The sequence below is a fragment of the Malaclemys terrapin genome, chromosome 4, assembly GCF_027887155.1.
Source record: "Malaclemys terrapin pileata isolate rMalTer1 chromosome 4, rMalTer1.hap1, whole genome shotgun sequence".
NCBI classification, from domain to species: domain Eukaryota; kingdom Metazoa; phylum Chordata; order Testudines; family Emydidae; genus Malaclemys; species Malaclemys terrapin.
The window spans coordinates 50,701,821-50,714,287 of NC_071508.1; the positions used below are offsets into that span (position 1 = coordinate 50,701,821).

Genomic DNA, 12,467 nt, shown 5'->3' on the forward strand with positions numbered 1-12,467 from the left:
AGCCTCACAAGTCAAATAACAACGGGAGAGTAGGCCGCTCTACCCCACCCCAGATATCACAAGCTAATAAATACCTGCAAATTTCAAGATATCGCCTCCATAAATCAGCACCTCTGCAGCAAGAGAAAAGGCGAGAGAAGTTACACACAGCTCTTGTCAAAGAAAATCATGGAACAAATTGTTCTGTCGATCGGGGGAGGGGCGTGTGTGTGTGTGTGTGTTTGTGCATGCACACATTGAGGGGGCATATATTGCAAAGTAGGTATGACTGAGTGAGCAAGATGGTGTATGCTTGAGCATGTCATCACAACAAAGCTCCCAGCTGCTGAGGGCTCAGAGCAAAAATCAGGGAGTTAAACTCCATCTCAAAAGCCACCATAAGGAGGCAGAGCACAGTGTTTCTATGGCAACTAGAAATATCCCTTCCCAGACCGACCTCTTCTCCCAACCCTTCAAATCTCCTACTGCTCAGTTCTCAAAATGTCGCATCCAACAGGGAGGGCCCAGGGACAACCTGAGAAGCACTGCTCCATGGGAAGTTTTGAAGCAAGTTCTCAAAAGCAATGTGACAGCAGGAGATAAGGAAGGATGATCCAGTGGTTAGGGAGCTAAGCCAGAGACTCTGGCGACTTGGATTTGGTTCCCTGCTCCATCACAGACTACAGGTGTGACGTTGGGCAAATCACCTGGCCTCTCCATGCCTGGGTTCCTTATCCATAACATGAATAATAGCACTCCCCTACCTCACTTCCTCACAGGGGTGTTGGAGGCCATATAAAAGCCTAAGATAGACAAGGAAGGGCCACATTGTGCTCTGAGGGTGTTGGGATGCTTTCTAGATCCTGAGAGGGAATTGGTAACTTTTGTCAGAGCTCAGATCCCCAAATCATTAGTGTGCTGATGTCACAGGGTCACCCTACTCCTTGGCCACATAAACAACAAGACGTTGCTCTTCCAGTGAAATGGGGTGGAGACGAGTGTTCCCTCTAATTTTTCCCACCCATGTGCGGAATGAATTTTGTTATGTGCACCAATATGGAGGTGATATGTGACTCATAAAAAAATTCATGTGGTGAGGGTGGGGCCGGGGCCGAGAGGTTAGGAGTGTGGTCAGGGCTGGGGCAGAGGGCTGGGGAGCAGGGGGTGAGGGCGCCAGCTGGGGGTGCGGGCTCTGGGGTGGTGCCAGGGATGAGGGGCTCAGGGCTGGGGCAGAGGGCTGGGGAGCAGAGGGTGAGGGCTCCAGCTGGGAGTGCGGGCTCTGGGGTGGATCCGGGATGAAGGGTTTGGAGTGTGGGAGGGGGCTACAGCGGGAAGAGAGGACTCCCCTCAGCTCTTTCTCCCCGCATCAGCACCTGGGCTGCGGGGGAGAGGCGCCTCTCCTCGCCGCAGCAGCTTTGGGGATGGGGCTGCAGGATAAGCGCCCATCCCCCGGCTGTGGCGGATTCCCTGAGCAGCTGCATGGCACTGAGAGGCTGCCAGGTGGCCGTGCAGCTTACAGGGAACTTAGGTGGAGGCATACACCAGGGTAGAGCCAAAGGAACAATGGACTCTTCAAAGCAGGACACGTTGTGCCAGTGGGGAGCAGCAAAGACTGGTTCCCAAAGCAGCTCCATCCAGCCCTCCTAATCTTGGGAGATTTTCAAGGCTCCCTAAGTGACAGAGAAGATCCCAACCTCCAAGAAGGGCCCAGGCTGCTTAACAGAACACCTTTCTGATGGGCATTTCTTCAGTTCCCCAGACCTGAGCCAAGGAAGTGCTCTTAGCGAGGGATCATGCTGCTCGTTACTTACTTTCCACAATATCCCCTACATAATGATTGAGGGTCTGCGTTAGCTGCTCAGCGCCACAGTCCAGACTGGTGTCCGTGCTAAACTTCTCCGTCAGTGCAGTAAAACCTGTAACACAAACAGCAGTCAGGCAGCCACTGAAGGAGGCAAGAAATGGCAGATGATCTCAGCGACTGCAGTCAGACATGCTTTGTGTTACCTAAAATGTGCTGGATACATAAGAAAAAAAGTTTAACAAAACTTATTTTCCATTTAAAACTGATTTATTAAGCAAAGGAAGTATTATCTGTAGTTAGTGAATTCAACTGGAGTTTCTAGGTCACCACGTCCTTCAAGAGTTTAGAACAAGTCGATCGCATCCTCTTTCACCTTGTTTTTGTTTGCAATTGGAAGAGGAAAACAAGCATTCCCTCTTTTTCAACTTCCAACTGGCTTCTTAATTTTGAATGAACTAGTCTTTGAACTGAACTAGCTGAATAAACAGAATATTTTCTTTATTTCATTCTGCACCGCACAAGAGGCTACTGCCGCCAAAAACTGGTTTAGCACATCAGCTAACTCTGGTTCCAGGTGCTTAGCCAGTGACTTCCACCGGCTCATTTGAAATGAAATTTGACTTTCATTAAAACTTGGCAACAAATGTGTACCGCTATGTATTATTTTTGTATGTAATTTAAATGATTTTAATAGGCTATAAGTTTAGACCTTAACATAAGTTGCTAATTTCAAGTTTCATTTTAAATCGGGTTGTTTTTTCTTAAAATAAATCTATATTTAAATAAAAATAATCCTATTTAAATAAAAAAAATCCTTTTATATTTTTGAATTAATTTTTATCCACCCTGCATGCAACAGTCCCTGATTTTCAAGTCCCTAGTTCTTTCAGTTCACTTTGTTCCTATGTTGGAACTGTCCCTGTTTTCTAGTTCTGATCCTTCCCCCACTCCATTTGACCCTGTTTGCCATGAGATCATGCTGACTCTTCTGAGAGAGGTGGCAGAGATCCAGGGGAACATGCTAAAAAGCATTAAGTCCTTTCTAGGTAGTGATGGGAAATTGCTTGTCTCCCATCAGACCTTTCACTTGCAGAGTGCCACAAGGATCAGTTCTCTCTCCAGTCCTATTCAATACCTACAAACTGGTCAGACAACAGGGACACAAGTGCCAGCAATATGCAGATGACACACAGCTCTGCTTCTCCTTCCGCATATACATATGATTATACCCCTACAACCAAGATGGCCCAGTGCTTGGAGGCGATCAGTTCATGGATGGAGAACACCTGATTAAAGCAGAACCTGAGCAAGACAGAGGAGATGCCAGTGGGTAGAGGCGTTTGCAATCACAGTGCAGTCTCCTTTGGTTGAAGGTACACATCCATCGTTGGTCAATTCAATCTGTAGTTTAGGAATGTTCGCTGATGATACAATCTCACACAGTAGCATCCTCAAGTAACTTTCTCTACAACATCCAGTTGTCTAGGAGAGACTCATTCTAGAGAATGATGACCTGGTCTCTGTTATATATGCTTTCCTCACCTCCCAGCTGGGCTACAGAAATGCAAAATACCTGGGCATAAAGCCTTCACGCCTCAGAAAACTGAGAATGTGGCAGCACATCTCCACAGCAACACAAACTATCACAACCACATCAAACCTATCTTCCCACATAATACAAAGTCAAGTTCAAGGTCCCACTCCTTATCTTCCAGGTACTCTTTGGCCTGGGCCCATCATATCTAAACAATTGCATAAAGTTCCAGGATGGGGACGGCAGTTGACAACTCTGCCCTGAGCAGCTGCTGCACCATCCTCTGCTACTCCTGTCCCAAACTCTTTTCAGCCTAAAGACGCCAATTCTGCAAAACGGTCAACGTAATAAAGACGAAAGTCCCTAAGCCATTTCAGCTGTGACTTCAGCTAGATTTGGGCCCAAGTCTCCCATTACCGCAGACAATATCTCTTTTAAACCTTCCATGTACTAAGGGTGGGCTTTTCAGAAAGGCCTAATAAGGGAGTTAGGACTTGTCTACGTGGTGATTTACTGCACAATGAGCCAGGGTGTGACTCTACAGCATACCAGCTTGCCACCCAGTCACTCATCGTATGGACACTGCTAAGTCACGGATATAGCTTAGCATGCTGCTGGTTGAGAGCTAGGTACATCAAGCCACACTCTGGAACTTTTCACTCTGGTGTAGCATTGTCCACACACCGAGTTAGTGCGTGGCAACTGGCAACCTATTGATTCACACCCTGGCTTGCTACACAGTAATTTGCCATGTAGACAAGCCTTTAGGCACACAAATCCCATTGATTTTAAATGGAAGTTGGGCACCTAACTTCCTTGGGCCCTTCTGAAAATCCCACCCTTAATAATCTCTCTACCCACCTGAAATGTCTGCAAAAAGCAATACTCCATCAAAACTCTCAATGAAAGGGAGCTCCTGGGAGAAATCACCATATACGATGAGATCGGGGACATGAGCTGCTACTTTCCCAATTGTAGTGCTGTCACTTGGCTTTCTTTGCTCCATTTTGGCAATGAATGCAATCTGCTGCCCAGGGTCCTGCAACACTGATGGATAATTCAATATATGATCCTCCCATTCAGGGAAGGAGGTGACTCCCACTAGCCTGCCGTAACCATGATCACTCTTGTGATGTCAGACAGCAGCCCCATCAAGGACAGGTCACAATTCACTGACAGACGGGTCTCAGCCAGTAACATTCTCTGTATATCACAGTCTACGTAGCTACAGTTGCTGGGTGAGACAAGCTTCCTTCATTAATGTATTTTAAACCCATTTACACAGAAATGGTGTGATGGGGTATAGAAACCCCACACGAGTCTGGGCTGTTGTGACTCTTGGATCTACAAGAGGCTCTCCTCTTGTAAACTCAAATGTAAAAAGTACGTAAAAGGTCTTAAGATGTTACAATAACCATGAAAAATAGGTCAAATTGTTTACGACCCTGGATGTTGTAACAAGTCCAAAAGAACCAGACAAAGAAGTTGGATTAGTTTAAACTAAAAAGGTCATATTGACATAATCCAAGAACTGTTGTAATTATGATTGATAAAAACACAAGATGTGGAACCAGAAGTTAATTGTCCAAAACTGGTGTGATGGATATGAGGCCTAACTGGTGAGAGGGATGAACTATGACTCCCATTTTTCCTCTTTTTGGGTTCCTTAAAAAGAAACAGTGAAAAAAAAGACACGATCAGTTCTGTTCAGATCAATTCAGTTCAGCTCTCCCTCTCATCTCACCACCTTGCATACCAGCTCATCCCCCGATCTGCCAGCACTGCAACTCATCCCAGCTCACCTTGACTCATCAGAAGGACTTTCTTCCTGAGAGGAAGGCCGGCTGGCCTTAATCTTGTTCGAGGTACTTTGTTTTCACCCGTGAGTGCTGAAAGTCATCACATGATCATGACATCCAATCCTCAGCCCATCAGTGGGGATATCCGATTGCCAGTACTGCAGAGGCATGTGTAAGAGCCTGTATTGTTTTCCCTTCCCCTGTTGTGTTATTTTCTAGCCCTCCCCCCCCCCCTTCTATCTCTCATTCTCTTGACTGTTTATCAAATTCTGAAGTCAGCTATGGTGTATTCATCCAAGCCTGATTGTCTAAGAAGAAAAGATCCAATCAGATGAGGTCCCTGACCAAATCGTAAACCAGGATACAAGCAGCAGGTGTCATGGTTGACTTGCCAACCAAAAGCACCCACTCATTACTAACCAGCAGCCCAGTGTTTCAAAACCATCAACAAAAGCCATATTTCACCCATCTTTTCTATCCTCTCTCTTCTCTACCTTGTGTCTGTTAGTTAAGAACAGGATAAGTAAATGCACTCTACACATCAAAACTGAGAGTAAAATTAACCCTTTCCATCAAAGAACAGTTGTTCTGAAAATACGAGTCTGCTATTTTGTCTCCAAAAGGAGAAGGGCTTTCGAGGTTTTGCCTAAGTTTGTTTTGCATAATCATTCAACCACAGTTTGACTATAAATGCCTGTTTTGATTTCTTGTTCTTTCTTGTTTTTAATCAATAAACTTTTAATTTAAATAATGCTTTTGGGTGTTTGCCAAGTTACTGAGTAAAATCAAGCCCTCTGTTTAAAATAACCCCAAGCCTATCTATCCCTGTTTGAAGTTGGACAGTGAAAGAGTTTATAAACACCTTTAACTCTTTGGGCTTTTGAGATCAATATCCATACAACAAGGCCCAGTCCATCCCACCCTGTAACACCTCAACCAAGTGTCAAGCTTCAAGGGAGGAGGGAGAACCCAACCCAGGAGGAGATGAAAAACTGTCTGCCCAGAAGAGGGGAGACGTGTCTTCTTCAAGCTCTCTGCTGTTAAATCGTCCCTGGGGGTGATTCTGCTACAGGCTTCGTAGATACACATAGCCAGCATCCCAGGGCCCTGCCTGGGCCATCACTGAACGGACTCCGCAGGGGTCTCTACAGACTGGGAGAGGGGACTTCCCAAACATAGAAGGGGCTGTTGTCTAGGTGCGGCAGAGAGATGAGCATGGGGGAGCCTGGCTGAGGTATTCATATCTGACTTATGGGAAGGGCACAGTCTTCAAAGGTTGGGGGCTTTGGGGTTCCTTTTGAGACCCTTCAGCCCAGATCCACAAAGGTACTTATTGCCTGAGGACCAGTGTTAGGCACCCCTGCACTACAAAACCCTGTCTGGCAGCTACTGAACCCCATAGGCACCTAAGCTCACTCCAAGCCTAAATGTTTTCTGTAAAAGTTCCCTAGGCCTTTACGTTTCTGCCTCTGAGCACACCCACGGTGTCTCTCTCTAAGCTCTGGCCTAGCTCCTGTCTCCACCCCGGTGCCATCTGCAAACCCAGGGAAGGCAGGTGGAGGAGCACTAGCATAGGGGGCTGTGAGGACAAATCCACTAAGAGTGGGGTGCTTAGATCCTCTGCTGCTAGGGGCCAGAGAAGGACCAGAGCTCATTGCCTGAGAGCTGCTGAAGATCAATAGCATAGAACTGAACCAACATGTTCAAACAAAATTTGTCAAAAAAAAGGGGGGGGGGCTTTCAAACCCCTGAATACGTTTCCATTTAGAAAATTTATTTGGATAAAATAGGAAAAAACAGAGCAGCTTTTTCAGTTGATTGGATTCCCCCCCATTTCATTGGTAAAATGCAATTGGTGGTGGGAGGAAAAAAACAAGTGGGGGGTGGGGCAAAGGAAGTGTCCAAAAATGTGCAGGGGAGAAGGGCACATCTATGAAGGGTTTCCTCTGAAAACTGGAGAGTGGCACTAACCGTTTGCTTCCCACTGTGCTAGCCATGCTGGGTACAGTCACCCTGCGAGGAGTGCTAGCCTGGCCCCAGCCCTAGGACCAAGGTCTGGAACCTCAGCGCTCTGCACTTCTCTTCCTTGTTGCAGATTGGCCCTCACGATTAGCTGTCTCCTTTCTACACCATCTCCGGTCTGGCAGAAGCATCCAAGGGACAGCAGGTCTCCTAGCATCAGCCCTACTGCTCTTCTAGGATTCTTCTCAGTCTCTTCCCCTGCCTCTCGTTCCCAGTGCAGACATCCCCTGTAGCCATGTGTCACCCAACTGTCATGGACTGTTTTTGTTCAGTTTGTACAGCACCTAGCACAAGGGGGGTCCTGGTCCGTGACAGGCTGTTCGGTTCTCCTGCACTACAAATAATGCTAATTTATTCTTAAAGATACGTATGCTCCAGCTAAACATGGACTTCAGCATTCTGCTCAAAGGCAGATAAATTTAGCTCCCCAAAAGGCTTTGTCCAACTCTCCCAGTTGTACAGCACCAGTTCTGGGGTTACATGTATTGTTAAACTCAAAGATACACCCCCTCGAATGCCTGGCTTTCTTTCCCTACTATTATGCCTTTGCAGAGCTGGGTAAGTCTTATTGCATCTAAAAGAAAATCTTTCTGCTTAAGATCAAGCCTCCAGGACCAAGATCTCCCAAAATGGTTGTCTAGTTTTCCACAGGTTTTTCTAGCCAGGAGCAATTTAAGACTACGCACCATTAAACAAACTTCACCTCATAATGGCTACAGAAAGTTCTTGATTCAATCACTTTATTTGTAGAGGCAACTGCTCTTTCCTAGCCCCTTCTAGGAGCAGACTTTGGAAGAGTATTAGGAATAGGGGACAGCCTCTTCCCCCCTCCTCCAGAGGGGCTAGGAGCTCGTCCCCTGATACCAGGGATGGGGAAATGGTTTTAATGAAGTAGAGATTAAGATGAAGAAAGGTGTGTGGGGTGGGGGGGGTCAAGTTGTTTGGCACCCACCAAGCTGAACATTTCAGTTTGCGGGAAATTCCCAACCTAGTGGCAGACACTGAGCTAGGCCACTAAAGAACTGGGTTATGAACTGCACAGGACCAGAAGTCCTCCTAGCACTCAAGCCTTGGGTAGCTTACACACTACCTTGCATGTGAAGCACTCTGTATTGGATGAGTGTCACCTCCCTCCCCATTGGCTGTGTGTATGGTAGCCAGAAGACCCAGTCAGTGACTGGTGGACAGCAGCATCTTTTAAAAGGGTATTTGTCTGTGCAACCTTAAGCCATGCAGCTACTTAGAGCCTTGGTGCAAAACAAGGCCATGCCCAATGCACTAACACTGGTTGCTTGTTAAGCCAGCTGCATGATTCTAGAAAATTAGGCTGAAGCCATGTAAACAGGCCATGTGATGGTTCCTAGACAGGGTAGAGAAATTTAAAAAAAAACAATTGGTTTAAAAATCAGCTTTTTTTGATAAAATGCTTTTTGGGGAAAAAAACCAATCAAGATAGTTTTAACTAAGATACGTTATAGCTCAAATATCTCATCATGGAATAGGGATTATAAATTCTAATTCTTTAGTAGGAGACAATATATTCATGTAATGATTAAGAAAAGTTTTGTAAATGAGTTCCAATAGTTCATAGATTAGGGACCCAGTTTTATGGGGTTCCAGGGGCTTCTGTATAGAAAGATTAACCTAAATGATTTATCTACCCCCTGGGACTCAGTGCTCAGTCTAGAAGATACCATCAGAGATACTAAGTTTTGCACTTCTCAAACTGAGAATGTGGGTTTCCAGAGGTAACATGCTTTTAACAGCAAAAATGTTGTTTTTAAATAAATAGAGAGGTAAGAAATAACAGACCTCAACCCTATTGTCCCTCTGTAAATTTGCATACACACTCAATCCCTTACCTTTCTCTAAAAGCGCAAAGTTTCAAAAAGTTAAATGAATAGAAGATTGTTGGGGGCGGAATAGATCTGGACAAGGAGAACAAGTCTGGAGATAAATGTGAAGCGAGGGACATGCTTTTTTGTTAAAATATTATGTTTTAACAAGCTCGGGGCCAGCAGGATCTGCCAGTATCCCTTCGCCAGGTCCAGGGTAGTGATACAGCGTGCTTCGCCCAAACAATCGAGGAGTTTGTCTACCCGGAGCACTGGGTAGGCATCAAATTTAGAAATGGTATTAATTCTGCGGAAATCAATTCAGAATCACCGGGTCCTGTCTGGCTTAGGGACAAGCACAATGGGGCTGCGCCACTCGCTTTGCGACCGTTCTATGACCCCTAGCTCCAGCATCGCCTGCACCTCTTCTTTCACCATGTCCCGCAGGTGGCGTGGGCGTGGTCGGGTGGTTTCACGAACTACCTCCCTAGGAGGATCCAGATGACATGCTGGGCCAGCAGGTTCTGCCCCAATATTACCATGAATGTCCAGGGGAAGGCCTCCAACAGACACCCTAGCTCTGGGTCAGGGAGATATGGGGTTATTAGCAGACTCTGCTGCTCACACCAGGCCTTCAAGAGGTTTACATGATAGACCTGGTGTTTCTTCCATCGCTCTGGCTGGTGGGCCTCATAATTAACGGGGTCCACTTGGCGGATGACTTCGTAGGGGCCTTGCCACCAGGCTAGCAGTTTGGACTCCTCAGAGGGGAGCAACACAAGGACCCAGTCCCCCAGTTCAAAGGTCCATGCTTGGGCTCCCCGGTTGTAGGTTCAGGCTTGGGCCCTCTGGACAGCCTGCCGGTTTTCCTTCGCTAGGTCCTTGTCTCATGTCAGGTTCTCTTGCAGTCGCATGACGTATTGAAGGAGTCCCTGGGTCGGGGATGAGATCTGCTTCCAGGTCTCCTGCATCAGATCTAGCATCCCCCATGGCTGGCGCCCATAAAGCAGCTCAAATGGACAGAACTGGGTGGAGGCTTGCGGTATCTCCTGAATGGCAATCAGGAAAGGCGGGAGGAGTCAGTCCCAATGGCGCAATCCCTCCAGGGGGAATTTGCATAGCATCCCCTTGAGGGACCAATTGAACTGCTTGACAAGGCTGTCTGAAGGTGGTAAACTGAGGTTTGCAATTTCTGGATCCCTAGAAGGCCGCATGGAGTAGCTGGGAGGTGAAATTGGTCCCCTGGTCAGTTAGGATCTCGTTCCGTAAGCCTACCCAAGCAAAGATTTTTAGAAGCTCGGCAGCAATGCTCCGTGCAGAGCCGGACCACAAGGGGATGGCCTTGGGGAAGCGTGTAGCTTAGTCCATGACTACCAGGATGCAGTGATAGCCCACCATGCTCTTCGCGAGGGGTCAGCATTGAAAAGTACCCCTTGCGGTTTATGTACTCGGTGGCTTGGTGCTCTGGTGACAAGATAGGGATATGATTTCCATCTATCGCCCCACCACAGTTAGGGAATCCCATTGCAGCAAAGCCATCCACTATTACCTGCACGTTTCCCAGAGTCACTACCCTTGATATCAGCAGGTCTTTGATTGCGTTGGCTACTTGGATCACAGCAGCCCCCACAGTAGATTTGCCCACTCCAAATTGATTCCCGACTGACTGGTAGCTGTCTGGCGTTGAAAGCTTCCACAGGGCTATCGCCACTCGCTTCTCAACTGTGAGGGCTGCTCTCATCCTGGTATTCTGGCGCTTCAGGGCAGGGGAAAGCAAGTCACAAAGTTCCATGAAAGTGCCCTTACGCATGCGAAAGTTTCTCAGACCTGCAACACGATGCGGTCCCACCAGTCTGTGCTTGTTTCCCGGGCCCAGAATTGGTGTTCCATGGCATGAACCTTCCCCAGTAACACCATGATTTGCACATTGCTGGGGCCCGTACTTTGTGAGAGGTCTATGTCCATGTCAATTTCTTCATCACTCATCGCCGCGCTGCAATCGCCTCCTTGCTGGTTTTGCTTTGGCATGTCCTGGCTCTACATATACTCCAGGACAATGCGCGTGGTGTTCATAGTGCTCATAATTGCCGCGGTGATCTGAGCGGGCTCCATGATCCCAGTGCTATGGCCTCTGGGCTGAAAAAAGGTGCGAAACTATTGTCTGCCGTTGCTTTCACAGAGGGGCGGGGGGGCCTGACGACATCTACCCAGAATCCCCCGCGACACTGTTTTTGTCCCATCAGGCATTGGGATCTCAACCCAGAATTCCAATGGGCGGCGGAGACTGCGGGAACTGTGGGATAGCTACCCACAGTGCAATGCTCCGGAAGTCGACGCTAGCCTCGGTACTGTGGATGCAGTCCGCCGACTTAATGCACTTAAAGCATTTTGTGTGGGGACACACACATTCGATCTTATAAAAACGATTTCTAAACAACCAACTTCTACAAATTCGACCAAATTTCATAGTGTAGACATAGCCTAAGGGTGAGATTTACCTGTATTCAGTTTCTTAATGTACTAGGCTTAGACTTGCATGTTTTGTTTTATTTTGCTTAGTAACTTATTTTGTTCTGTCTATTATTACTTGGAACCACTTAAATCCTACTTTTTATACTTAATACAATCACTTTTGTTTATTAATTAACCCAGAGTAAGTGATTAATACCTGGGGGAGAAAACAGCTGTGCATCTCTCTCTATCAGTGTCATAGAGGGCGGACAATTTACGAGTTTACCCTGTATACGCTTAATACACAGTAAAACAGATTTATTTGGGGTTTGGAGCCTATTGGAAGCTTGGTGTCTGGATGGTGGAAACTGGTTACCTGCTGAGTGGTTTTAAGTTAAAGCCTGCAGCTTTGAGGGTGTGGTTCAGACCCTGGGTCTGTGTTGCAGCAGGCTTGCGTGTCCGGCTCAACAAGACAGGGTTCTGGAGTCCCAAGCCATCAGGGAAAACAGGCTCAGAGGTAGTTTCAGAACATCAGGTGACAGTCCCAAGGGGGTCTCTGTGACCGAACCCGTCACAGGAGGGACAGGCAGCAGAAAGAAAAGTGAAACTGTTTGAGCAGCATATTCCAGAAGTCTTGAGGTCTTTCTGAGTGTAGCCTTCATTAATTTAAGATCTACCATACCATTCTCTCACTAGAAGGGAAAACCTATAATGGCAGCAGGTTGGGGAGTGGGTAGCTCAGTGGTTTGAGCATTGGCCTACTAAACCCAGGGTTGTGAATTCAATCCTTGAGGGGGCCACTTGGGGATCTGGGGCAAAATCAGTACTTGGTCCTGCTAGTGAAGGCAGGGGGCTGGACTGGATGACCTTTCAAAGTCCCTTCCAGTTCTAGGAGATGGGATATCTCTGTTAATTATTATATATTATGTCATAAGAGACCCAGTTTGGGAATAAGAACCATACAAGAAATATATGTTTGCTGATGACATTTTAAAGAACGTCACATTGGTGGAATTAGTGGAAGTCACTTAAACACTTGGATT

At 46.9% G+C, this 12,467-nt stretch overlaps 1 protein-coding gene across 1 annotated transcript in view; it reads right to left on the bottom strand.

Moving 5' to 3' along the window:
• LOC128836131 (adenylate cyclase type 10-like) overlaps window positions 1-4,323 on the bottom strand; it is a 71,051-nt gene extending 66,728 nt beyond the window's left edge. Inside the window, exons 1-3 of the mRNA XM_054026148.1 lie at window positions 4,179-4,323; window positions 1,791-1,895; window positions 75-113 (exon numbers count right to left, since the gene is read on the bottom strand). Coding sequence (XP_053882123.1) covers window positions 75-113; window positions 1,791-1,895; window positions 4,179-4,323 — 289 coding nt within the window. The remainder of the gene's footprint in view (window positions 1-74; window positions 114-1,790; window positions 1,896-4,178) is intronic.
• Between the last annotated feature and the right edge of the window lie 8,144 nt (window positions 4,324-12,467).